Genomic DNA, 25,618 nt, shown 5'->3' on the forward strand with positions numbered 1-25,618 from the left:
AAGGTGCTCAACATTTAATGAGAATCGAGTATTACTTGCAATAAACAAAACTGAAAGCAGAAAGTTGGATTTTCTGTAACTTTGGTATTTATTCTAAAAATAGAAATCCAGTAATTTCACTTAGGTTCACCTTTAACTCTACGGTAACTTTGATATCACGTTAATTGAAGGCAAGTTTCAAATTAGTAATTAAATAAGTTGATTCGATGAAAGGACCAGTCTTCCACGAACTCAGTTATACGGATAATTATATTTTGGTCCGGTTAACTTGTTTCCTCCTTTTTGTACCCTACTTTTGGTTGAACTTCGACACAAGTAACAAGGGGAAGATAATTAATTAATTAAATAAACCGTTGTCAGATTTCATTTTCTTTGTCATGTGGCAAAGTCTCTAGGCTAGAATTCAAAATTACTAACTGAAACACTTATAAATCAAATTCCTAAGATTGTAGTCTAATCAATTTCTGTGCCATATATGATGATAGAAATAACCACGCAAGTTGCACGAATGGTCGTGTAAAGTTCCCATCGATCCGCTTTTCTCGCGCACAATGGCCGAAAATTACTGTTAAGTCGAAAGTTTCGAGGAAAGCGAGGATCGCCTGCAGCTATTTCGTGCTAAGCTGTCGACGTTCGGCTGGTCCGTAACGTGGGATAAACGCGGTACACCGATACTATTGATTTTGCGAGAGGTGCAGAAAGAAGGGCGGCAGAGAAAGTGGAGGGTGAGCGAGGTCAACCCCCTTTTCAGGCTGGCCCGACATAAAACAGGGTTTTTCCGGGCTTAGGCCGGTTTATCCTTTAACGTTGCTCCTCTGCGGTAAACCGAACTGGAAAAAATTGATATTTAACTCTGTACCTGACTGATGCTCGTGCTTTTGTTCCTATTTTCAGCCACTACTATTTTAAAGTTGTTATTTGTTATAAAAAATTCAACGGCGCAGACTAGAAATTGTATGCCGGAAAAGTGTTAATATTAGTATCGATGTTTTTATAAATTCATTGTGTAAAATATAACGTTGATTATAATGATAACGAAATAAATAATAAGGCAGAACCGAGATGAATGGCTGGGAAACCAATTAAAACGTCGCGTATTTACCTGGAACGATGATCAATACATCAATCTAACGCAACTTTTCCCCCTATTAAATCTCCTCCATACCCTTTACGCCATCGCCTGAATGGAACACGTCAAATTACTATGCTGAGGGGCATGATTTATGGGCAGAAAAGTTGCAACCACTGGATGTCAGCTTCGATCGTTCAGCGATAAGGAACACAACAGGGATACTGAACAATGATTATACAGGATGATACAAAAATAATGCCACCAAAAAAATATATCAAAAAATATTAAAAAATGCAATATCTCTGCACTGAATTTGTTCATTGATAATGAAAGGAACAATACAACAATTAAGTTTATCAAATATAAGTATTTCGAAATCTAAGGTAATGTAATTTCAAAGTCACCAATTTTTGAGTCACTAATTAATTAATTAATTATGTTTATCGAATCCTGCCTCGAGTCACCATTTCGAAGAAGAAACCAATGGATGTGCCCGATCGATACACCTCGAAGTTGGTCGTATCTCGACACGACAGCGGCTACGTTCAAATCGAATTACAAAATTGACAGAGTAGACAGAATTCAATCGTGCTTTTCCGACGAACCTGCCAAAACTAGAGTGATGGTGAACTAAAGCGTAAGCAACAGCCCAAATTGGATCGGGTCCAACATCAGAATCGCTTCTTTTACGAATATGTAACTCGAATTAACTAAACAGACCTCCATCCCCTGACACGGAAAGGTTATCTCACTTTTTCCTTTTCGTAGAATAATGCACGTGCACGAAAAATATTTCAAACATCGTTCGTACAGGTGACAATGTCTTTCTAAACCATAATTGTTATAATTTCTGAGTATTAACAAAAATAACTAAAAAATTTTAATAACAACCTTCATTTCGTTGATCCAGGTAACTGTATTATATAATTTCCCATCGTTACACTGAAGGACACTATGGCGGACACAGAGGACCCAGAGGAAACCTCTGCACCCCAAGAATCAGACTACGAAATTCCAGGGATACCCGAGGATTCAAAGTCGAGTACCACGAGTGCCTCGAAGAGTTCGCCCAAGATGTCAAAGATAGAGTCCCTCGTTACTACAATTCTACAAAATGGATCACCTTCGGCATCAGTGGTAATGCCACCTCCAGATGATCTACCTAGAGACCCAAGTATCCAGAGTCAACAAGAGGAAACATCCATCTTGGAAGAAACATCCAAGAGTCAGGAAGAATTGAAAAAGTCTCAAGAACTTCCTCTGAATGGAAAGAAAACCTCATTGGATCAACTGAGCAAGGACATGTTCCAGAATGGCCAGAAGCCTAGAGCGGCTAGATTGCATCGACAGTGCCAGCGTCGATTCCGGGAGCTGATCGGCAAACGAGAAATGAAGAACGAAGAGCTGGAGAAACAACAGGGTGACCTGAAGCACCGTCTGAATATCCTGGAGTGCTCTATGCCCGCGGTGATGGTGTGGAACATATGGCGGATGAGCCAGGGGGCATGTGTACCTAGCATTAAACAAGTGTTAGAGAAGTCGTTCCAAGGCCCTGCATCCGGAGAAGTGTACTGTCCGAGCACGCCTAGTCGCCATTTCGACTGCAGAGTCAGGGAGGTTGAGGCCGAGAGGAAGCAGGCGCAGAAGAGGGCGGAAGAGGCTAGGACTCTTTGGGCTGAGAAGGCGGCTGCGTTGGAGGAGAAAAATAAGAAGCTGGATGAAGCTAGGAAGGCTCAAGAACAGATTAAAGAGAACATAGAGAAATTGAAGATCGAGGCTCAGAAGCTACGGGAGGCTGCTGCCGCTAAGATGAAGGACGATGGTGCCTGCGAGTCTGGTGAGTCCTATAATTCCTTAACATTATTACCAGATTTCTGAACTGTGCCCTCAACATCTCTACTATGATTACCGCAGGCGAGTGTGGCGTGATAGAATGCAAGAAAAAATGGCTGGACAAAGTGCCCAGCAGCGCGTCCATCAAGTCAACGGACATCGAGTGCCTGGAGGAGCTCCAGCAGCTGGCAGAGACCGAGCTGTGTATGAAAAGGCAGATCGCCGACCTGGAGCGTCGAGAAGAGGCCTACATGAGGACCCTCCAGCAAGCTGATGAGCTATGGTCGAAACTGCAAGGCGACGCGGCCAGCAGAATGAGCACTCTTCAAGAACAGTTGGATGTAAAGACGGCTGCCAATCAACAGATGGCTGATCGAATCGTTCAGCTGGAGGACATATTGGAGAAGCTAAGAACAAGAATGGCAAATTGCAGGAATGAGCTGGAGAAGTACATGAGTATAGGAAAGATAGAGGCCCTGATAGGTAGAGATGATGACTTCGCTGATGTCGTTGAACAAAAGACATCTTCTGAAGTGCTTCGGTCGGATCAGAAGGTGGGAAGCAAGTATAGTGTAGCGACAGTGGAAGAGAAAGGGGTTCTATCCAAGGCAGAAGTGTCAGAGAAGGATGCCCTGGCCAAACCAGACTTTGCAGATCTCACTACAAGCGTTCAATACGACGATTTGACTGTAGAAGAGAAACAAAAGCTGGAAGCAGCTAAAAATTACCTGGCTAGTTATGGATCGCTTTCGGAACTATTCACTGACGATGACTATGTCTGCGCTCCAGACTTCATTTGCAACGACCAGGTATTCACAGAGACTGGACTAACTGAAGAAGAACTGAAAGCTTTGAAGGAAGGACGCGTGACAGCAGAGATGTTGCTGAAGAAGTTTGAGGAAGCAGATGAAATATCTGAAGTAACAGTTGGCGGAATTTCAAGTGCAATGAGCAAGACGATCAAACATACAGAAGATAGTAAGGAAGCTGTGGAACTCTGCGCTCCAGACTTCATTTGCAACGACCAGGTATTCACAGAGAGTGGACTAACTGAAGAAGAAATGAAAGCTTTGAAGGAAGGACGCATGACAGCAGAGATGTTGCTGAAGAAGTTAGAGGAAGCAGATGAAATATCTGAAGTAACAGTTGGCGGAGTTCCAAGTGCGATGAGGAAGACGATCAAACATACAGAAGATCGTAAGGAAGCTGTGGAACTAGTATATGAAGTGGGGGAAGAAGAGCTTATTTCGGTTGATGAGATTACCATTAAAAGTGACAGAAAAATTGATGATGAAAAAGAAACCCCAGTCACTACCCTAGAAGAGACAGAGATTGATGCTGTACAGGAAGCTTTTATTGAAGCCCCTATGCCTGAAGAAGAAATTGTAGAAGGAATGACTACTGAAGCTGAAGTAGAAGATTATACATTGTATCAGGATGCAGTTGGAGATGACAACATCCTGGTCCCGCGTGATGAACTGCAAACGTGGCAGGGTAATGTGGATGCAGTACGTGAAACAATAGCGGTATGTATTAAAGTTGAACTAAATAATGATGAACAGTGAACTGAAGATTAATTTCTCCACATTATGTTTAGACTTGTCCCGATTGCCTGGTTGTCAAGAAGGATGCTGATGAGGTAGCTGAGATGATAGCAAGGTACACTGGAGTAAGTATAAATAGCTACAATTGTTTCTTGTTTAAATGGAATTTTATCTTCATGTTCTGTATAGTCATTTCTTCAAACTCATTATCTAAAGCATCAATTTTTCGGTCTCTTCCAGATAACAATGAGAGACGTGATCGATGACCCTCGACGAAGAAAAGAGGAGATCGAAGAACTAAGCGTTCTAGAACAGGTGTCTCCTACAGAAATTGGAGTACAAGTAGAAGAAGAGGGACAGATCGAGCCAAAAATAGAGGAAGCTGAAGTAATTGAAGAACTAGTAGTTGAGGAAGTAACCCAGTCAATAATCAAGGAAGAAATTCAAGACATCGAAGAACCGATAACAGCACAGAAGGTAGCTGAAGTAGAGGCACCACCTGAAAAGGAGAAAACAGTAACACCAACGGTATCAGTGGTGCAAGAGGTGAGCAAAGAACCTAGTAAAGTTTCGATACCGCAAGTAGTATCTATTAAGGAAGAGACACCATCTGAGGAAGAGATACCTCCACTTATGAAGGAGGGAGTACCTATTGCTGTAGAAATCAGTCCTGAAGAAGTGGAAAAAGTACCTGTAGAAGCTGTTAAAACTGACACTGTACCATCAGCTGATAAGGAAGATACTATAACACCCGTGGAAGTAAAACAAGAGGTATCACAAGAAGAAAAAGAAGAAGACGTAGATACAATAACGATAAAAGAAAAAGAAGAAGTAGTTGAGGCTGAAGTTCCTATGGAAAAGAAGGAAGATGAAGCACTAGTGTCGAGGGAAGAAGAAACTGAATCACGAATACTGCCAGAGGAAGATGAAATGGTTACAGCACAGAAGAAAGAAATTGAAGATGATTTACTTCCAGAGGTGGAAGAGAAGAAAGCACCAGACGAAGAAACGGTTGAGGTGGACATGCTTGAAGTAATGGAAGAGCCAAAAGAAGAAGACATTGGGGTGGAATTACTTCCAGAAAAGGAAGAAGAAGAAATACGCAAAGAAGACGTTACAGTGGAATTACTTCCAGACGAAGTGCCAAAGGAGGAAGAAGTAGAAATGGAAATGCTCCCAGAAGAAGAAGAAGTATCAGAACCTAAAGAAGAAGGCGAGGAAGAAGCTGAAGTACCCACAGAGGAAGCAGAGGAAACAACAGTACTAGTAGTAGCAGTGATTCCAGAAGAAGAAGTAGGAATCGAAGCTGAAGAAACCCCAGTGCCTGAAGAAAAAGTAGAGGAAGTACCAATAGAAGAAATAATAGAAGTAGAAGAAATCGTAGATAAAGAGAAGATAGAGGAAATACCAGAAGAAGAGAAAGTAGAAATGTTGCCAGAAGAAGAGAAAGTAGAAATGTTGCCAGAAGAAGAGGAAGTAGAAATGTTGCCAGAAGAAGAGAAAGTAGAAATGTTGCCAGAAGAAGTGGGAGAAGAACCAGCTGAAGAAAAAGAAGCAGAAGAAGAAGTGACAGAAGTACCTGTATCAGAAGAGTTAGAAATATGTATAGAAGAAATATGTGAGGGACCATGTAAGGAAGAAATACCAGCTGAAGAAAAGGAATCAGAAGAAGTGATAGAAGTACCTGTATTAGAAGAGTTAGAAATATGTACAATAGAAATATGTAAGAGACCATGTACGGAAGAAGTACCAGCTGAAGAAAAGGAATCAGAAGAAGTGATAGAAGTACCTGTATCAGATGAGATGGAAATACCTGTGGAAGTATGTAAGGAAGAAATATGTATTAAAAAAGTATCAGTACCAGAGGTATTGGAAGTACCAAAGGTACCAGAAGTTCCAGCTCTAGAAGAAGTGGTTTCGTTTCCTTGTGTCTGTTTCATTGAACCAGAAGTACCAAAAGATAAAGAGGTGGAATTACTTCCTTGTATCTGTTTCACTGAACCAGAAGTACTAAAAGATAAAGAAGAGGAGCAATTACTTCCTTGTGTTTGTTCCTCTGAACCAGAAGTACCAAAAGTTCCAGATAAAGAAGAGGCCCAAACATTTCCCTGTGTCTGTTTCAATGAACCTAAAGTATCAAAGGTTCCAGTTCAAAAAGAGGCACCTTGTGATTGTTTCTCCATACTCGAAGAACCTGCACCAAAAGCATCAAAAGTTCCAGTTCCAGAGGACCCGACTAAGCTTTGCAGCTGTTTCTTTGCGCTGGAAACACCGGAAGCTCCAGCTCCAAAAATTCCAACTCCAGAAGTGCCGCTTGTAATGCCCTTTGTTGCTGTCCTCCCTACAATTGCTGAGCAGCAAACTGTAATTTACTTCAATACCTATTTACAAAATCAGCAACACATCAACTTTTCTACAATTTTAATATTGTTTCGTAGGAACCAGAAACCAAAATCGAAATCACCCAGACAGAATTCAGTGCAACCATGGAGTCCATCGAAGTGGTCACACAGACAGTGTCCGAGACAGGAACACAAACACCAACGAACAAATTCACAAGACCTTCTCAGCAACCAAGGATTATAACCATCACGAAGTCAGTGGACCCAGAACTGGAGATCCTGGACCAACTAACCCGCAGGTTGACACCCATAACAGAACCATCCCTAACAATAACCACTGCCGCGAGTACCCAAACAGAAAAATCAAGTTTCCTCCAAGTTAAAGCTACATATGTTGATAGTAAACCTCCGAGTCTCCGTATCTCAGAGATTCTGCAGTCCCTGAAGGCTGAGGTCGCCCATCTGAATGGAACACCCAAGTCTGACCAGGAGCGGGAGCTTAAATCCTTCCACTATAGCAAAAAACCTAAACAGCCTGAACTGGCGAAGTGCAACTGTTGCGTATGTGGCAAGGACGTTCCTTCAAGTATATCCATTGATCCAAGGACTCAAAGGCAGTCGACTCAAAGACAGTCGACTCAAAGGCAGTCGACTCAAAGGCAGGACTCAACGGTGAGTTGCGCCCAGCCTCCTCCGCCGACGACGAGGAAGACTGTCACCCCATATACAAATCAGGGGATGCAAAATGAGACTATCTGTCCTGATTGTAAAATAAGGAAGCTTCAGGAGGCCTTGAAGCTTCAGGAGGCCTTGAAGCTCCAGGAGGCCTTGAAGCTCCAGGAGACCTTGAAGTCCCAGGAGGCCTTGAAGTCCCAGGAATCCGTGAAATCCTCCAAGAAGGAGGTGAAGAAACTCACTAGTGACAAAGAGGTCTGTGCCGTTGCCTCTACTACCCCAAGGGGCATACCATTCCATAGGCTGAAGAAGAAGGTCGATCAATGCTGCTCGGCGAAAATTTCCAAGGCTAGCTCCAAGGATAGCTCCAAGACTAGTTCCAAGAGTACCTCCAAGGCTAGCTCCAAGGTCAGTTCCAAGCTTGACAAGCCCTTGAGGAAGGATACAATGGATCCTGAGAAGGAGGTGCAAGAAATTATGCCTGCCACTGAGACGACAGACAAAGAATCCTTGATGCACTGCGTCTGCAGTTGCGAGATAGAAACTGGAGAGTCTGGAGAGTTCAATAGAATGCACTGTGCCTGTGGTGATCCTGACTGATCTGGTTATTTGATTCTTCAAGGATGGATGGAGGCTAATGTGTCACACTTGAGAATTCCTCTCCGCTGGGGTATGTTTAGCAGTTTTTTATGTCGAAGCCTTTGTTCCCTTTACGTCGTGTAGATAAGTGTATCGCATGAAAGATGGCTTTTGTGTACTTGAAGGAAGAAATAGTATTTCTCTTTAGACTTTGTCAGATGATACATTTCTTCGAAAGTTTATACTCCTGTCCTTATGATGGAGTACTTTTATGTACGTCATTCGACTTTTCGAAAATTTATGCACCAGATAGTAAAAATGTATTGCGACTTTTGTAACCTTGCGTTTGAAAAGCTTCTTATATAGAGAGGAACATTCAAAAAGATCTGTTTGAAGTTATTTTATTATGGAAACTGTCAGACTTTCCTTTCTGAACCTTGACTAATACTTCTTCTGTCTGAAAATGTTTGAGGTTAGGTTTTAACATAACCTAATATGCAACATTTTAGAATCGTTTCAGTGAAGGTTTCAGAGGATCAGAGTTTATTCTGAAGGAGCATATTCCTTGAACGTATTCAGAAGATGAATGAAGAAAGTAGGAGTAACTCGTCCAGCAATGGCTTCTGAGCGACTGAACCCGATGATGGAATCAAACATGGTCGCAACAAAGAGAACGGTATGTAATTTCCAATAATATGGCCTTCTGAATGGTACTCTTTTAAAATCAATAGCATGGAACCATTGTGCAGGATGGTTCTTCTCATCTGGCTGTCACATAATAGAATTGACTATCATTCAGAAATTAAATTTCGACTTTGGCTTACCCTCCATCTGAAGAAGAAACACAAGTGCCCAGTGCATTGTTCCATGTAATCGTTTATGTAGATTGTAAATTGATAATAAAGAACAACTGCTATTATGTGTAATTATACTGACTTTAATTTTATTAACTTAGCTATAATTAAATGAGAAATTATATAATTGGAGGTTCACCTTCTTGCGATGGCTTTGTTCGTGTTACATCATAATTAGTTTCAAATTAGCTTCACGATGAATGTGGTTTAAATTTAAACGAAGCTGAGTATAGGCATCTATTGTGTTTAAATTAAGACAATTGAATTTCAATCGGGTTGAATGAGATATAGGTTATGTTCTGATGCGATTCAAAGAACTTATTTAAATTAATATCATATTTTTCAATTAAATATATCCACCTATGTTTAAATTAATTGCAGTTAGAACAGAATTGCTTCTTGGCTGAGAATAGGTTAGGGTTTCATTAAAAGTAAGTTAAACCTCGGTTAGGTCTACTAACTTTAGTCATAATTAGGTTTTCATTCTGTTTGAACCAAAATCGAATTAAACTTCTTGTTAAGTTTAAGGGAAATACTTAATAAGTTTTTATTAGATTTGTATTGAATTTTAGGTTATGTTTGCAAGTTTAAAGTAGCCTAATGGAGATAAATGGAAGTTATTTAACTTCATAATCAAAACCTACAATTTTATAAACCACAGTTTTACATATTGAAAGATATTTATTTATTTCACTTAACGAATCCATGAATATTCTTCCGTGAAGTGCACTATCGAAAACACTTTCATTAGTCAAACGCGTATTCTCAAACGTTGTTCCGTTGAGGTGGCTTCACCAATTTGCTTATTAATAGAACTGCAAATGTTGAAAGGAGCCTTGCCGAAATTTCAATGCTTCCGTTACTAACGAGATTTCATTACTTCATAAATCAGACACCCACGACATTTGGCACGGAACGATTACAATTTGTCGCCAAACTTAAGTGACCCCCAGTCCAAACGGAGATCGTCCATTTTGTTTTCTCAAATGATTCATCAGGGTCATAGACACATAGCTTGTGATTTACAACATGACTGCCATTTAAAAAAAATACTGCGCCTCAATAAAAGAAAAAAAAATTGGTTTCACCAGAAAACAGTACAGAAACGGTCCAAAACGAGATATCCAAGTTAAGACATTCTCAAAATGAAAAAAAATATGAAGAAAAAAAAAAATGAAACTTACCGAACGTTGGCCAAAGTGTGTCTCCTGGACCTCAGGTTATGATAACCCCTTAATTCCCCGATGCTCCCCTGTTCCGCCTGCATCCTGGCCTGTGCAGTTGCAGCTGCACTGGCGATCACGTGGTGTTGATGAGCCGGTGCACCCGCGGTGGTGATGCTCCTTCGCGATCGCCAGCCGGTTCTGCTGCTACCACCGCCACTTGGGGTCGGCGATTTCTTCTGGTACGGTCTGCAAGATTACCGAACGCCGGCCAATTTTAAGTCTGGCCTTCTGGCTACCGCGTGTCTACCTCTCGTTTCGTCGTCCGAGACACCACTGTGCATCATTGGCCGGGACTTCCCCTTTTGGATAGTGCGTATCGATTCAGGGTATTCAAAGTATGTACGTAGGATATTGAGGAAGGTTGTCTCGTGAATGGGGGCTCGAGGCCACGAAGAAGGGGTATAAGGCTGGACGTATCTTATGTGCGAACGGTATAACATTTCATTGAAGTAACCCGACGAGATAGACGTAGTGGGAGGTTATGAATGGCCCGCGATACAGGTTCAGTTTAATTAAAGGTTCAAAGAGGAGGAAGATTGTGATATGTTGAGAGCAGCAAGTAGCAATTTTTCAATAAGGTCACTTGGCACTATGGACACAGTAGAAGTCATGGATGACCCACTATATAAATTTTGGTTCATACAGTTAGTCTCTTATAAAAACATATATAACAAATTCTGTATTCAAAGAGAGTTACCAAGTGCAAAGGAACGTGACAATCGTTGGAAGAAAGAAAATAAAGGGTAGCAAGAGCTACTGCAAATGCAATTTGTAGCAGTAGCTAAATCGATTCTCGGTGTTAATGCAGCCGAGGTCCTCGTTGATTAAAGGATCGTGCTCGAGGACGCATCGATAGGCCCTACGATTCCATGAAATATTCATGAACCCCATGGAAAACTGTTACGCCTTTCGATCGCTTTTAAACAGGTTACCCAAAGGCTCTCTGTGAACGAGTCGCGATGAAAAGTTTCTAAGTATCAAGGAATTGTAAATCAGTCCATCTCCTTGCTTTCGCATCACCTATTTAAAATTTGAAGTTACTTGAACCATTGACTTTTAGAAAATGGCAAAAATTAATAGAATTTATGAAGTTAATAATGGTGTTAATAGAAATGAATGAAAGTCATCTGATCCGATTTATGTTTGAAGCATTCAGCAGTAAAAGCTCCATCTTGATGTGGCTAATAAACGCCAGAACATTCGAAGCAAAAGCACTGGTCCATGAAATAAACACCATAAAGCCGTATGGCGGCATTTACCACGTTAATGCATAACATGGTTTAGCTCGAGCCTGAAATCGAATTCACCGTGCAAGCGTTTCATATGTTCTGAATAAACATGCGCTGCCAGTGCTGTCGGGGGTAAATATTTCCATTACGTTCCTGACCCCTTCTCTCTTCAACGTCTGTTGCACACAATGCAGAATGGAAGCCTAATGAGCGACAGAAAAGTCCTGGCAGACGTCCAAGAAGTCTTGATTCGTTCGAATCAGACGAATCTGTGTAATTTGTTCTTCAACGACGATCGAAGTGACTTTGGAATGGTTTAAGATTATGATTTCATTAATGTCAACAGTCAAGAGTGTGATTGAGGTTATAACTAAATGGTCCTGAAAAAGGGTACATGACTCAGAGGATCGGCTTAACCTCAAAATTCAATATAACATCAAGCTAACCTCAAAATTAAATATATTTACATGTAAATCGATTAAAATATCAACCTAACCTCAAAATCAAAGCTGACCAGGACAAACTAAAGTTAAAATAACGATGCAAACGTGCTATTCGTGGACTAAAAAAGGGAGAAAGGAAAACACGACATCAATCAGCGTCATATATTCGAATCAATCCCAACGTCAAGTTCACCGTGCTTTTTCTAACCAGACGAACGGATGCTCTAATTGAATAGCGAATGGAAATGACGTGGAGTTTGCGAAATCAACGTTGGCGTGTATCGAGCAGGCCTCGAAAATGAAAGGGCAGCCACGATCCCGAATAAACGTGGTCTTTTTCCAAACTCGACGTCAATAGAAGTTTCTCGATAGCTGGGAAGCAAGAAAAACAACGTCAATGAAGATAAACCGTGATTGTAGAATGTTTCCCATCGCAGCGAATTTAGAACAATGGTTAACCAGAAGAGCCAAAAGAGTGTAAAACACTGTGAGCTGGTGAAGCTGTAGCAAACCACGAGGAAATGTAACCAAGTGGAAGCGGATGCACTTTTGACAAGTTTTAAAGCTGCATTGTTCGAGAGGATTGGAATTTCAGTTTCTAGTACGTTTGGGAGAGTCAATGGTGACTTGAACAGAGCTTATTGGGTATTTTGGGAAAATTCTCATGAAGAGGGATCTGAATGGCGCGCCACTGAACTAAAAGCTAACCTCAAAGTTTATTTCTTTTTCTACAAATCTACCCTTGTACTCTATTCTGAAACGGAATTACAATTCATTCTAGAGAATCGTTTAGAAATCTATATACCAGTATTTCGCTTTTACTGTTTCAATTTTATTATCGCATAAACTTGTGTTACTGTGCTGCTCTAGAAAGCAGCGCCATATAAAATGGCGCATCCAAGGAGTTTTATAACTCTTCGCTTCTGTCGAAATTAAATTCCAAACTTTCGTGATAATATTGAAACTCAAAACATCTCTTTCAGTTTATTGAAGAAATAAACTTCAGGCCAATTCATCTGTCTCTATTTTTCAGATCAAATAAAATGCAAATTTTATTGTTCTTATCCTTTTCCACGGAAAAATAGTTCTTTTATTTCCTCTCTTCAAAATACAAATGGAAATTCCTCTCTATTTTCACGATAACTTGTAACTCGTGTGCTGAAATGAGCAATCCGACAATATGAAAACAAAAGCAACGCAGTTCGCGATTCTTTTCGTTTAATTCACCGACTCGATTCTGCGGCTGGAGTGGTTAATTCGCGTGTAACTTAATTTCGTCAGCCTCGGAACACCGGCGTTATTTTTAATTGCAATTTCGTCCGAGGCTTTAAATAAACACTGTGCCACGCGTTCATAAAATAACCTGGGAGTACAATGCCCTCTCAGTTTGTTGAAGCACACGAAACGTTGTTTGTTCAGCCTGTTTGTTGAGCAGAAAATGAATACAGCAAATTGCTGCATCAGAGACAAATTGAAAATTAACTGATTATAAAGACGACAACAATTTTCTTACGAAGTTGTTACACGAATGAACGAACAAACCCTTTTGTCCCTTTCACCTTAGAATCAAAGTAGAAGAAAAGGAAAATTGGAAAAACTAATTTTCATTAACATTCGTGGATTCTCCATTAAGAAATGAGGGCTGGTAATTTGGAAACCATTCCGGTTTCGATAGTAAACGCGGTCGTATCCATTAGCGAAACTAACACGCTGCCGGATTCAATGCTGCCTCGCTTTTCGACGCCATTATCGTGCAGTTGCACCTGACACGTTCCATCTTCTCCGAACTGAGGATGTCATTGTTAGTGAGAGATCAGATAACATCGAAGTAAACGCGAACAACGAGTCTACGAGCGTGCGAAACGTACTCGGTTTGATAATTAGCCTGATATTGAGGTTAGATTCCTCTGAGAATTGGGAGAGGAGTGGAACTCAACCATTAATCGCTGTATAGCAACTATAATTATAGGAAAAGAACATTTGTTTGTAGGCACGCAACACCATTATCACCTAAGAAATATCTAAAAAGTATAATCATTGTCTTATTTTATACTTTACCCAAAATCAAGTACAGATCTCCAAACATAACCTATTATCTGTTTCATAACCCAACGTAATCAGGTGATCATCTATTACGCCAATGAGTTTCTCAGGCTGAAATCCTGCAGGATAAAGGAATCATGCCCATCGCGGAAGCGTATGTCCTTATCTCAGGCAATCGATCTTTGTCGTGGGTGTTTCTGACGCAAGCTCAACGGCGAAGCAACATCAACAGGTTGCTCCGCGACGCTTAGCGAGACAAAGACGAGAAAACTCGATGCGTCTGTAGGCGACTGGTATCGTCTGAGTTAGGTCGGAACCTAGGGGTTTATTAGATTGACGCTAAGCTAATATCGCAGCGAGTTGCGTGGATTTCCAGCTAGTTGAATGTGACCTAAATGCCTCTGCCTCTCCGTATTCAATTCTGCATTAAACGTCGGCCTGTGACGTGGATCAGTGAAACGGGATGGAAATGATACCTTGGATTCTGAGTATCAGGAATACGCAGATGAAATACTGAGAACGTGCCAGTCATTTCTGTCAATTTCAACAAACTTTTTAAATTCAAGGAATATAACATGAAGATTGATGGATTAGGGTCAATTGTGATGGCAGACAGTGGCTCAAACTTAGAAAATAAGATTTAGAATGAAAAATCCTTGAATTCCTAACTTAACCTAACCTATAACCTATCCTATCTCTTCAAAATCTTCCAACAATGATTTAAAACTTCAATACTTGTCATCTTGGCTGTTTAAGCGAATTGGCTTAAAAGAGTCGTTCACGAATCTTCATTAAACTGTCGCCAAATAATTCAACGCGGAATTTTGCAAGAATTCGTGTATGTGTGGGTGCACCCACAGAGGCACGTGTTGCAACGACGAAGGAAATAGTCACTTTAAGCCTCATAGCGAGGAGAATTTCGTGTTCGCCATTTCGATGAACGACCCATCCAGACGTGCTAATTATACGCGTTCCGTTTCAAAATTAGCCGAACCTCCGCGTTTGTAACCATGATTGAAAGCTGGGTAATAATAAGCGTCATTTTATTTATACGGAATGGCGATCAAAAGCTCGCCGATGCCCCCTTTCACCGGGCTAATTCTGTACGTCCAGGGTTTATTTTCATCAGGAGACAGAATTGTTTCCGATCAGGTATTATTAAGGTATTCGGTTATTTATATGTTCCTTTGAGAAGTAATTTTCCTTCAAAGGTAAGAAACAGATGGACTGATAAGGTAACGTTAGGGTGGTGTTGAATGGAGTCGAATTTGAACAATTGTTCGATTAGTGTTTCGGAATTTAGACACGAAATACATTTAAAATATATTTAAGTGGCTATAAATATAAAAAAAATAATATTTTTATATCAATTAGTACCTTTTCCAAATTAGAGCATCCCTTAGTGTAATAAAGAGGTGTAAACGTAATGAATAATAAAATAATTTGGTGTAGTGAATACATTAACTAGCAGAAATAATTAAATTTCATTATGTATAATAATTATAATTAAATTATCAAAATGTCAAAAATTATTTTAAACATTATTTGAGGAGATTCGACTATTTTTCACGTGCTAATCAGTTTTTCTTCAACCCAATTGTTTAATGAAAAATATGTTACCAGCAAAAGTAATGAGTTTTTAAGAATTTACGAAAGCACGCACAATGGAATTTAATAATAATGTTCAAAGGGGTAAATTCCAACGTATCAAAAGGAATTTCCCAGTAAAAAGGATGCAGGTTACAAGCGCACTACGTGCTATTTTATTTCTTTTAACAAAGCAATTTTACAGAGAAAAAAAGGAGATGAAAACAAATGGCATATGAACTGGTGCAAAGAGGAAATAAAGGAAGTATATGTGCCGCTGGTTGGATGTTGCGATTAAAAAATCTTGGTAAGAACAAAATTTAAACAAAAAAATTCCTTCATAAAACAAAACGGGAGAAAATTATCGCGTAAAAATTATCTGTTGAATGCTGAAAATCTAAATAAAAAAGTGAAAACTGAAGAGACTGTTGATCTTTCATCGCACATTGTCTCGTAATTAAAGATTGGCGCGGACGCGGCGTAAGTTTCACGGAAAATAATGGGTTTGCGTTTCTCGTCGCCCGGTAGTTAAACAGAATAGCGTGGTTTTATTGCGTTGAAATCCTCCGTTTCGTTTGATCCAAACAAAAGAGCTAGCCAGGCGAAAGGGCGCCACTGTTCCGCCACGTGTACCATTGTTATGATCACGTTGCGCGAACAAATGACCGCGTGAACGCATGAAAAGCCTCTCAATCGAATATTTTTCGCTTACGAAAACTCGTTACCCATGGATAACTCCGAACAACGACCATGAACTAGTTTGTTCTGTCATGGTGACCATTGTCAGGTACTTGGTTTTTCGATTAGTGGATATGTGAATGGGACTTATTAGAGATTCCTAAATGGTGTTCACCTTTCTATGGATAACCTATAATGGCATGTATGTGAATTGGACTCGTCTCAAGATCTTCAACAGATATTGTGCCTGATATCAGTTCATTACATTTCTAAGAAAACGTCCAATAAAACCTTCCCTTTCGTTGTTAGCTTTGTATTCAAGATGTTTGTAATCCAATACATTCCAGGGGATATCCGTTGCCGATAACCATTAACGCAAAACCGATACCGGATCATCGTTTACGTCAAATCGATACGAACCGTACGAGGAACGCTATAATCAGGGCTAAGCAAGCAATATGTAGAAGCCATTTCCTCTTGGACTCCCACACATGTCACACATGCCTGTACACATGTATGTGCACGTATGCCTCTGAGCATGATCAAAGGCTGAGAGTTGGGCGAGAAGGTCAATGAAAAGGAACCGCAATGTGATTACCATTTGGCGGATTATACCATGGCTCTATTCATCGTATAGGGCGTTTCAAAAACTGCAGGCTCTACTAGATTATGCCAAACCAAGTCAAACAGTCTTTTTTTATTTCAATAAAGAATCACCCATTTTGATAGAAATGTTTAAGAAAAAATTGCTACCTTTATGGAATTAGAAAGAAATAAGGAAGGGAGCAATGAAGTTTCGGAGAGGAAATGTGTTCCAATGCACACATAACCTAAAAGAGGAAGTCCATCCACCTAAACGCAGCGATTGCAGCAATAAATGCCTCAAAGTTTTGCAGGGAACGAGTAGGTTTCTTTCTTAATACCCGACGAAAGTTTCACCAATTACAGTTACCTTATCTTTCTTACAAGTTGCTGGAAAGAAATCTTAATCTGTTAAAACCGAGGAATTACTTGGCGTTACGATTCAAATTTAAATTGCAATACCCGAAGCCAGGACCAGTAAATCTGATTAGTACTTTGAATTGAAATGACAAAGTTAATTATAACTCTTCGTACATAAATTAATTCGGTCCCTTATTGGATAACCTTCATCGGACATTTTACCCAGCTGTGCTCTGTGCAATTTTCCTTATACTATAACAATAAAACAGTGTACCCTTAAAAATAAAAATCGCTCAGAGCACAGAATTTAACTTGAAGAAGACATCACTAACCTTTCCTTCGTGTTTCGACCGTCCTCATCGTCCTCTTCCTCAATATCGTGCAGCCTGGGGCTCAAGCGATGCTGTGTGTTGCCCTCTTTCGAGAACTCCTCTTCTTCGATCCTATGTTCAGGCTCTTTTTCGTCCTCGAGATCGTCTAGATCTTCGTCAAGGTTACTCAGAGGTGCCAGTTCCTTCGTCTGCACCACAGGTATCTTTCTCTGTTGCTGCTGCTCCTTTTCTTGTTGCTTCTGTTGCGATAATTGCTGCTGCTGTTGCTGCTGTTGACTTGGTTGCTGTTGCTGCTGGTATTTGTGGCCGGTGGAGCCCTTCTTGGCCTCGGGGGTGGCCCCCGAGACAGCCGCACCACCCCCACCCCCGCCGCCACTGGCGCACGGCAGGCAGCAAGACCACGCGCCCCCCACCTCGGCACCCTAGCGCCACTTAGCGTCGAAACATCCAGGGCCGGCAGCACCAGGCTCTCCAGGACCTCTATGGACCAGCACGACCGATTTCCAGCGATTTCTAGCTTTCAGTCGCGGGCTACATTGCCCTATCTTAACCCTAGGGCTAGACCTGGTCCAAGTATGGGGGATTTTTGAGATACTGTGACTTCTATGAAAGGGGTTCAAGATTTCTTGGGTCCTTCAGGTCTTCTAGTCACTTGGTGATGATTTCTCAAAATTAGTTATCCTCTGTGGGATGCGCCACAAGAAATTTGGAGCCTTTTACACCTCTGGCTCTCCTAGTAACAGTGTGTACTTTATGGACCTGAGTGGAGCACTTTGGATCCCCTAGGCTCTCAGGTCCTTTATATTCTGTACCTTCTATGGTTATGGATCCAAAACTTGTTGGGTCCTTTAGGTCTTCTGTTGAGTTTCTGACTGATTCTTCAGATCTTATATTAGATATTTAGCTCTACCATTGACAGCGTGTACCTTTTAGACTTAGATAGAACATTTTCTAGGTCTGCTAGATCCTTGCATATGAAGGTTTATTATAATTAAGATCCCTTTTCTTATGTTTTATATTTTGTGCCACTTTATTCACCCATAGATGTGACTGTTGAGTGTTCAATATCTACGTCCATTATCAAAATGGTTTCCAAACTAGAGTACAGTGAAAGGTTCTTAAAGTAGTCTCCTACAGCTGAGATGAAGATGAAGTTATAGGCCCTTCTTCTAAACACGTACAAAAGAGATTGGAATGAAGATGTAAACTTTACTTCTCTACAGGTAACAATAGTTCTCAGTCCTTGACACTTCCAGAAGTGGTTCTAGGTCTCAGTTGAAAATTATTTTGACACAAAAACACCAAGTACTCTTCCAGTTTGATCACTAATTGTAAGAAGCAAGTACTAACAGCCCATCACACATGAACCAGAATACCAAGTGCACACTAAACCTATGATTAACAAGGTACTATTTTCGACAGCACATCACAATTTATGATCCCCTAGCTCCCATAGAGCTTTACTTTCATCACCATCAAAGATCAACAAGAATGGCTGTCGATCCGGCACTAAACACTGATCTCACGAACGAATACACCTGCACACCACTCGCACCTCCAATTATCTCTCTTTCAGCGACTGGAACTCGCGTTGTAGGTGAAAATAGTGCAGCTGCAGTTAGTTGAAGCAATTAACGGTCATATGCTTCGATGGTATCGATTCCCAAGATTCCTCTTTGGACTGGGCTTTCGTTAATCGCTCTTCTCTTCTCTGTCCAGACTAATTAAACCCCTCGACTTGTTACCTGACCGCTTTTTCTTCTTTAATTCGGGATGACTTCAGCTGGACTGCTCCTCCGGGGATCAATTCTTTGTCTAGATAGTTGGTTATGTCTAAGAACTTGCCTCGATCCTTCGATAAGTTGGATAGACTGGGGCAAAGTTGCTGGTCACTCTGTATGGAGGTCCTTTTGGGTTCTGGTTTCGTATGGAGGGTACGTAAAAGAGCTCAATAAGTGTAGTTTGGCACTGGGTTGCGTAGAAAACGTGCGTAGAAAGAGTAGTAGACGTTGATGAGGATGAATCTTCCCGCGTCCCTTTCTCACGTGGAGCGGAACACAAAATTGATTGTCGTCGGTGATAGGACGTGAGGTCTTCGTCGTTAACGACACGAAAGCATTGGCTCTCTGCAAGATTCATCTTGTCAGATGGTGTACAAAAAATGGAGAGAGAAAAAGACAGAAAGAGAGATGAGTTCTAATTCTATCAGCTGATTTTGTTACCTTTTTTGTATTAGATCACTACAACCATTTTTATTTTTCTATTCTATTTTAATTCTTGCTCATATACCCAAGATTAATTTATTTAATTATTACTCAGGATTCATGGGTGTGTATCAAGACGTATGGGTAGAAATTTTTTTCTATTCACTTTCTCCATTGCTTTCCAGCGAAACTAAATTATTTAAGGCTGCAATATCGAAAAGAATCGAGTGCTGTGACGAGAAAATGTCACGAGGGTAATCGTTCGATGACATTTCCAGCTGGACAATTTATTTCTTCCCCTTTCAATAGCAATCTCCATTTGTCACTATTTTATTTATAATCTTCATCCAATATTCAGTTACCGTAATTTTAAATTTCAAGGAGAATTTAATGGAAAAATTGTCGATCGTTTTACAAAATTAAATAATTTTCTTTTTTAAGTACGAAGATTCTCTTTTCCAATTTTTATCGAAGGCTCAAGCGGTGGAATGAAATAATCAAGAAAAATGACATAAACCCATTAAGAAACGAGAAGCCGAGGCAATCAAGCGGTACGAGGTTGGAATTTTTAATTTTCTCGCAATCTACGCTGATTTTTATTAACCATTAACCGGGAAATTGCTCGAGAAACTGTCTGGATCGAGACAGGTCGTGATTTTTCCTTCTACCGTCGAAGTTCTTCAATTTTTATTGCGATGTAAAAAATTGAAAAAAGTGAAATGAATGAAAGTGCCCGAATCGTTTCCACTTCTCGAAGCTAATATTTCGTAAACTTTCAATTTGATATTTGACAATTTTTCATTTAACAAATTGGCAAACTAAGAACTCTGCAAACAGCAAATTTTAATTTTAATTCTCAAGGCATTAATCTCAATAAAACAGCCGCGGATAAAATATTAGAATTAAAAATTTCATTTTACAAAGATATTTTCTGACAAGGTAAAAAGCAATTTCGATTTTCTGATGTTCGCCCCGTTGAGTGGTTACGCGATTCGCAAAGCGTGAAAACGGATAAAAGTAAATAAACCAGCATCTTGCCCGAGTCTCTGATTTTTCTCTTTCACGTTCCATCGGAAGTAATAGTAGCGGCGGTGGTTTACAGGACATTCCATTTTCTGGCCAATCCGATTAACGGCTTCCGCGTATCGAATAAACAGAAAATTAGGTTACGTCATTAGCTGACACTTTCTTCGCCCCCTTTCGAAGTCAATAATCCCATAGACAAGCCGGTTGCTGATTAATTTCTCTTTAAACGAAAGCTGTCGCCCGGTCGACTGGCACACAGGGATCGATTTCTCTATCCTCCTCCTTTCAAGCAGTGATTAGCGTGAACGTGATTAGCCCGGAAGATAACTTTAAAAATTTTTTTAAATATTGAATGGAATAAAATTTTATTTTGCGAGAAAAAATTCCAAGGGATATCGTCGTCAGGTGATAAAAAGAAACTTCCGCGAATCCTTATAAATTTTTCCACAAGTAGGGTGTCTTATCAGCCCTAATTTAATATTCTTCACTCCGTTAACACTTGCCAGTCTCGACGATATTAAGTGGAAGAAAAATTGACTCCGGAAACATCCATGGAAGCTTCTTAGGATTAAATTTTTTGTAATTCCATTAAAGAGGGTGTTTTATCATCCTACTTTAATATTCTTTACTTTGATTCTAATCAATCTCAAAAATGAATTTTACAGAATTTTATGTAAAAAAAGAATTAATTAAGTAATGAAAGGAAGTTTGAAACAAATGCTTTTAAATTCCACTGTAAAGGGACAATTAGTTGAAATCTACTCGTGAAAATGTTTAATTCGCGTCAGCTGCTTGCCTACCCTCGAGCAAATTCATAATTGTTGTTGTTGCTGTCTGTTTCTCGTTGTGTTATGTTCCTCCGGATGAAAGAGGCTGATAAAAGGGCGATTCCTATTCAGAGGTTGCTTAATTAAGCCTCGGTTGCTGCTCGGTTCGTGATGAAAGAGCCACTCGCAGTTAAGCTAGAGGATACACAGTAAGTGTTGTTGGTTAAATTGAACGAGAAACGTACGTTTCCTAAAGACATTCATTTCGTTCTCCTCGTACAATTTTTCATGAAAAGCAATGTTTTTAAATTAAAAATTTCATACCAGCGTATAGTGTATTAATAAAAGTAAATGATACTCATTGAACGAAATAAAAAATTTTATATTCTCATTTCATGGCACTAATGAAATATTCTCCCTGGGACGACGGACCATGGAGAGAGTCACAAATTTAATTTAATTTTGTGTTTTATATTATTCTCATTATACAAATATTACACTGTCCCTTTGAAAATTATTCCTCAATTAAAAATGGTACATTTAACGTTTTCTGAATTTAGATCTTGTTTGATCTAGATTCTAAATTGTGATTTTCTACTTATATTTCAAAATTTTTAATTTTATGCCTTTTTAGATAAATGATAAGAGAATGAAGTTCATTGAGCCTTTGGAACGATCGATAATTTTATTTTGCAAACGGTTATTAACCATCCACTGCAATTAATTGACACATGCCAAGGGGTCTTGGCTGACAATCGATGACTGCCCCTGGACGTAATCATCGAACCCCTCGTAATTGATGACACTAACCGCGTCTAATAATGCAGCCACTCAACTGTAATGACTGGGTTTAAAACACTCTTCCCTTTCAGAACATTGAACTCTATTTATTGTGCTTTTTTCCTGTGAATCGATAAATTTCAAATCATTTCAGTCTTCTCACAATTTATTTTGAAAAATATAGTGTCAAATGAGTTCATATTTTATCAAATACTACTTTCACTGAATTCTCGTTTATTTTCGGAAAATATATCTTGTTTCCTTTTCCAAAGAAAAAAAAACGTTTGACAAATGGAGAATGAAAATCGAAAAAATTGAAATCGAACCGATAAATCTCCTTTATAGCCAGACGAAGGAAGGTCCGTGTACGTCGATGAAAAAGTGAACCGGAAACTGAACGGTTCCGTTGAACTTCCTATTCAAAATTTCCTTTACTCCCGTTCGCAAAACTTACGAAATTCATCTTCAAAGGAAGGAGTGAAAAGAAAGTTCTGAGAATGACTTTCCTTGTTTTTTCCTTTTTAAATAAAAACAAAGTCAAAACTGGAAAATCCAAAGCAGTGCAAATGACATTTTTTTTTAATAAATGAGAAAATTCTGTGAAATATTTGTTGAAATACGAAACAGTAAAGAATATTAAAATATAAATTCTGCGAATTTATAATACCATTACAAAGGAACATGAATTAATATTACTTATACATTCCTCCATAGAGAAAATTAAATTATTACCTCCCAAGAGTCATCTCTGTCCCTCTTCATCTTTTCAAAAACACATAATACCTGAATAAAAAAGAAGAGTAATAAATTTTGAAAAAGATACGAACAAAGAGTTTCAACAGCCTGTGAAGTATCTCTTCAGCAACAGTAGAGCATAAAACAAAGCAATTAAAAACTCATCTCTCTGTCTCTCACTTTATTTCTAACATTCTTAAATTGCTCGATGCGTGGCACGGTTTGAGTGGGACTAGTGATTGTCTTCGATTCAGAAACGAAGAAATAGCTTCTTTTTCCGCCTCTGATCTTTGTCAGGACAGCCGGAAAGGAGTGTCATTGTCGTGTTTCTACCTTTGTGCCGCTCTCTTCGTTTTTGTCCGGCTGAACGGATGCCACGGCACCGTGAGATTCTTTTAATTGATTCCCCGACAGCTTCCTGTTTACCTTCAAGGAGCGCTTTGACGATGTTGTGCAATCAGATCGATAATTCATTATGTATAATACAAAATAATATTCTCAGTATCAAAGAATTAACAATAGCTGCTTTACAAAAATTAAATAGATGTTTATGTCTAATTAATTATAACGAGCGCGATTTATCAGATAACGAGTAACAAGTGGCCAAAATAATCCCTTAAACAGCTAAATCCTTTTTAAAGCACCCTCTGATATCTAATCCATCTTATTCACCGTTCCTCATCAACAAGTATTACACAACCTCGTCCTGGCACGTTCAGCCGTCGACCAACGGTTCGACCCAAACATTCAACCCCTGTAAAACACCCCTCCAATCACTGAAAACAGCCCCGTGAAAGCGGAATCACTGCCAAGATCCGGTTCACCCTCGAGGCTGGACAGAAGGGAGAGGCTGTTGTGTCACGCATCGGCACGTTTGCATGGAAAACTTCCTTTCCGTGGGGTGGTAAACAACAGGTAGCATGTATCAGGACACGCAACCACCCCCGTCACCGGAAATAACGAACGGTCTTATATTAAGCCGGCTTACTGGGGTGCTAAGGGCCCGTTGCGCTTCCGGTCACTTCGCGATTCACCAGGAATCGAGAGAGCGTAGTCCCACAGGACGTGGCCCTGCCCACTGCATCCCTGATCTGCTCACAAAAATCAACACTGAACCACGACACTTGCGACTGTGCACTTGGAGGAAGGAAAACAGAGATCGGACCGGACGGCGGCTGAGTTGGTTGTGCGAATGAAGGATTCTCGCGTGACTGGAGTGGATTCTGAGGATTTGAAGACTTGGGCGACGTAGATTATCACCTGGCGATGATTTTGGTTACAAATATGTGGACTTTCTTTAATTTTTCTTTTAGAAAACAAAGAAAGTTTGAGTGTCTACACTGGGCTACGTCTGAAAAGTCGTTGTTATTTCTAGTTAGATAACAGAGTGCCAATTTTGGAATTCGAAGATTTAATAGACTGGGATTTAATGAGCTTTGGAATCTTTTTGCTGAAAAGAAAAACTATGTTCAAACTTGACTGGGTTACTCAGTAAATGAAGACTATTATCTTTTGATTGACTTCATGCCTAGAACAGGTATGATAATTGATTGATAAGATCCAATCTTGAAGCCGGTACAACAGAATCATTAATCTTATACCATTAATTTGTTTTTATGATACATTCCTACAGGCCTTTCATGCTTTTCTGTTTAGACATCAGTTTCTAATTAATATCAGCTCCAGAACTAAATTTTGTTTGGTGCCCTTCGACAATTACCCTGAAATTTGCACTTCGCGATAATAAACAGTGAAGAGGGATGAAGGATTTGTCTAATAATCCCTACAATTAATACCAAACACCACTGTACACCCAGAGAATTAATTAAACCTGCACCACGTGTACATGAGCCACCTGATTCGTAAGACCCTGCAGTCATATCTAAAAAAACTACTCAAAAATACATAAAATCAAAATCAGAATCTTTCAAAAAGCATGAACCACAAACTACTCTATGGAATCACTATTCATAACCTGGATATTGATATCCAAAATGAGTAGCATCAATAGGATCCACCTAGGACCTCAAAAATCTCAGCAACAAAAACTATATACCAGAGAAATATCAAAGTTTATCATTTTTCAGAGTCCAAATCACAGTGCAACTCAAAAAGAAGCTATAAAGAACACTTCTGATCAGAAGCCGACTTTATCGAAGCAGAAACCTTCGCTGTGTATGCATCCCTGACAGTATTACCGGTGTATACCAACAGCCCTTTACCCCATTTTCCTTCAAAAGCCAATGCACAAAGTCTTTCACTTTAAAATTCTGCCCTAAAAAAGCCACTCTGATCGGAAATCACCTTTGAACGTCTGCACAAACACTGAAGGCACCTAGGTGCTGTGGGTACCTAACGCCTGATCCAAAGACCGGGCCGATAGGACGTTGAGCGATGAGAGGTCAATACTGATTTATAACGATAGAATTTATAGAAGGGCTTGATTCAAGGGTGTAGGTTAGGATCTGGGTGGAAAACAATGGATTCTGTACCGCGAGGAGGCTCGGTGCTTCCGAGCCGAGACGATGAGCCCGTGCGCCGTCGTATTGACGTTGACGGCGGCCGAGACCCGACTGACGGAACGATTCTGTGTGTGGCGTCGCCGTGGCACAGTAACGTAGCATCCGGAAAAGCGGAGGGCTTCCAGTGGCACCGCGACGTCGCCAACTCCATGCCTTTCCTCTGTTTTCTTGATTCTTGTTGATCTCCCCCATCTATGGATCGATC

General features: G+C 40.0%; 2 protein-coding genes and 1 long non-coding RNA gene across 5 annotated transcripts in view; 2 read left to right on the forward strand and 1 right to left on the reverse strand.

Annotated features, from left to right (window-relative positions):
- The window catches only part of dnc (phosphodiesterase dunce), a 194,457-nt gene that overhangs the window by 149,310 nt on the left and 19,529 nt on the right, over positions 1–25,618 (reverse strand). The window contains exons 1-2 of one of the 3 annotated variants that reach the window (XM_034329024.2): positions 17,380–17,737; positions 10,084–10,311 (exon numbers count right to left, since the gene is read on the reverse strand). The exons of 1 other annotated variant lie outside the window; for it this stretch is intronic. In XM_034329024.2, the coding sequence (XP_034184915.1) occupies positions 10,084–10,166 (83 nt within the window). In that variant the 5' untranslated portion in view covers positions 10,167–10,311; positions 17,380–17,737. Of the gene's footprint in view, positions 1–10,083; positions 10,312–17,379; positions 17,738–25,618 lie in introns of those variants that run through there. One more of the 3 variants, XM_076689542.1, reaches the window with a different exon arrangement.
- On the forward strand, positions 1,602–7,957 carry LOC117606505 (uncharacterized). Its single transcript, XM_076689569.1, has 8 exons — positions 1,602–1,768; positions 1,841–1,885; positions 1,983–2,909; positions 2,987–4,431; positions 4,503–4,574; positions 4,690–6,813; positions 6,888–7,851; positions 7,929–7,957. The coding sequence occupies exons 3-8, from the start codon at positions 2,027–2,029 to the stop codon at positions 7,955–7,957; spliced, it is 5,517 nt and encodes a 1,838-aa protein (XP_076545684.1). The 5' UTR covers positions 1,602–1,768; positions 1,841–1,885; positions 1,983–2,026.
- Positions 7,981–8,915, forward strand: LOC143305521 (uncharacterized). Its single transcript, XR_013062534.1, has 3 exons — positions 7,981–8,136; positions 8,555–8,721; positions 8,795–8,915. It is a non-coding gene; the product is annotated as an uncharacterized LOC143305521 (long non-coding RNA).

Source organism: Osmia lignaria, chromosome 8, assembly GCF_051020975.1.
Source record: "Osmia lignaria lignaria isolate PbOS001 chromosome 8, iyOsmLign1, whole genome shotgun sequence".
NCBI classification, from domain to species: domain Eukaryota; kingdom Metazoa; phylum Arthropoda; class Insecta; order Hymenoptera; family Megachilidae; genus Osmia; species Osmia lignaria.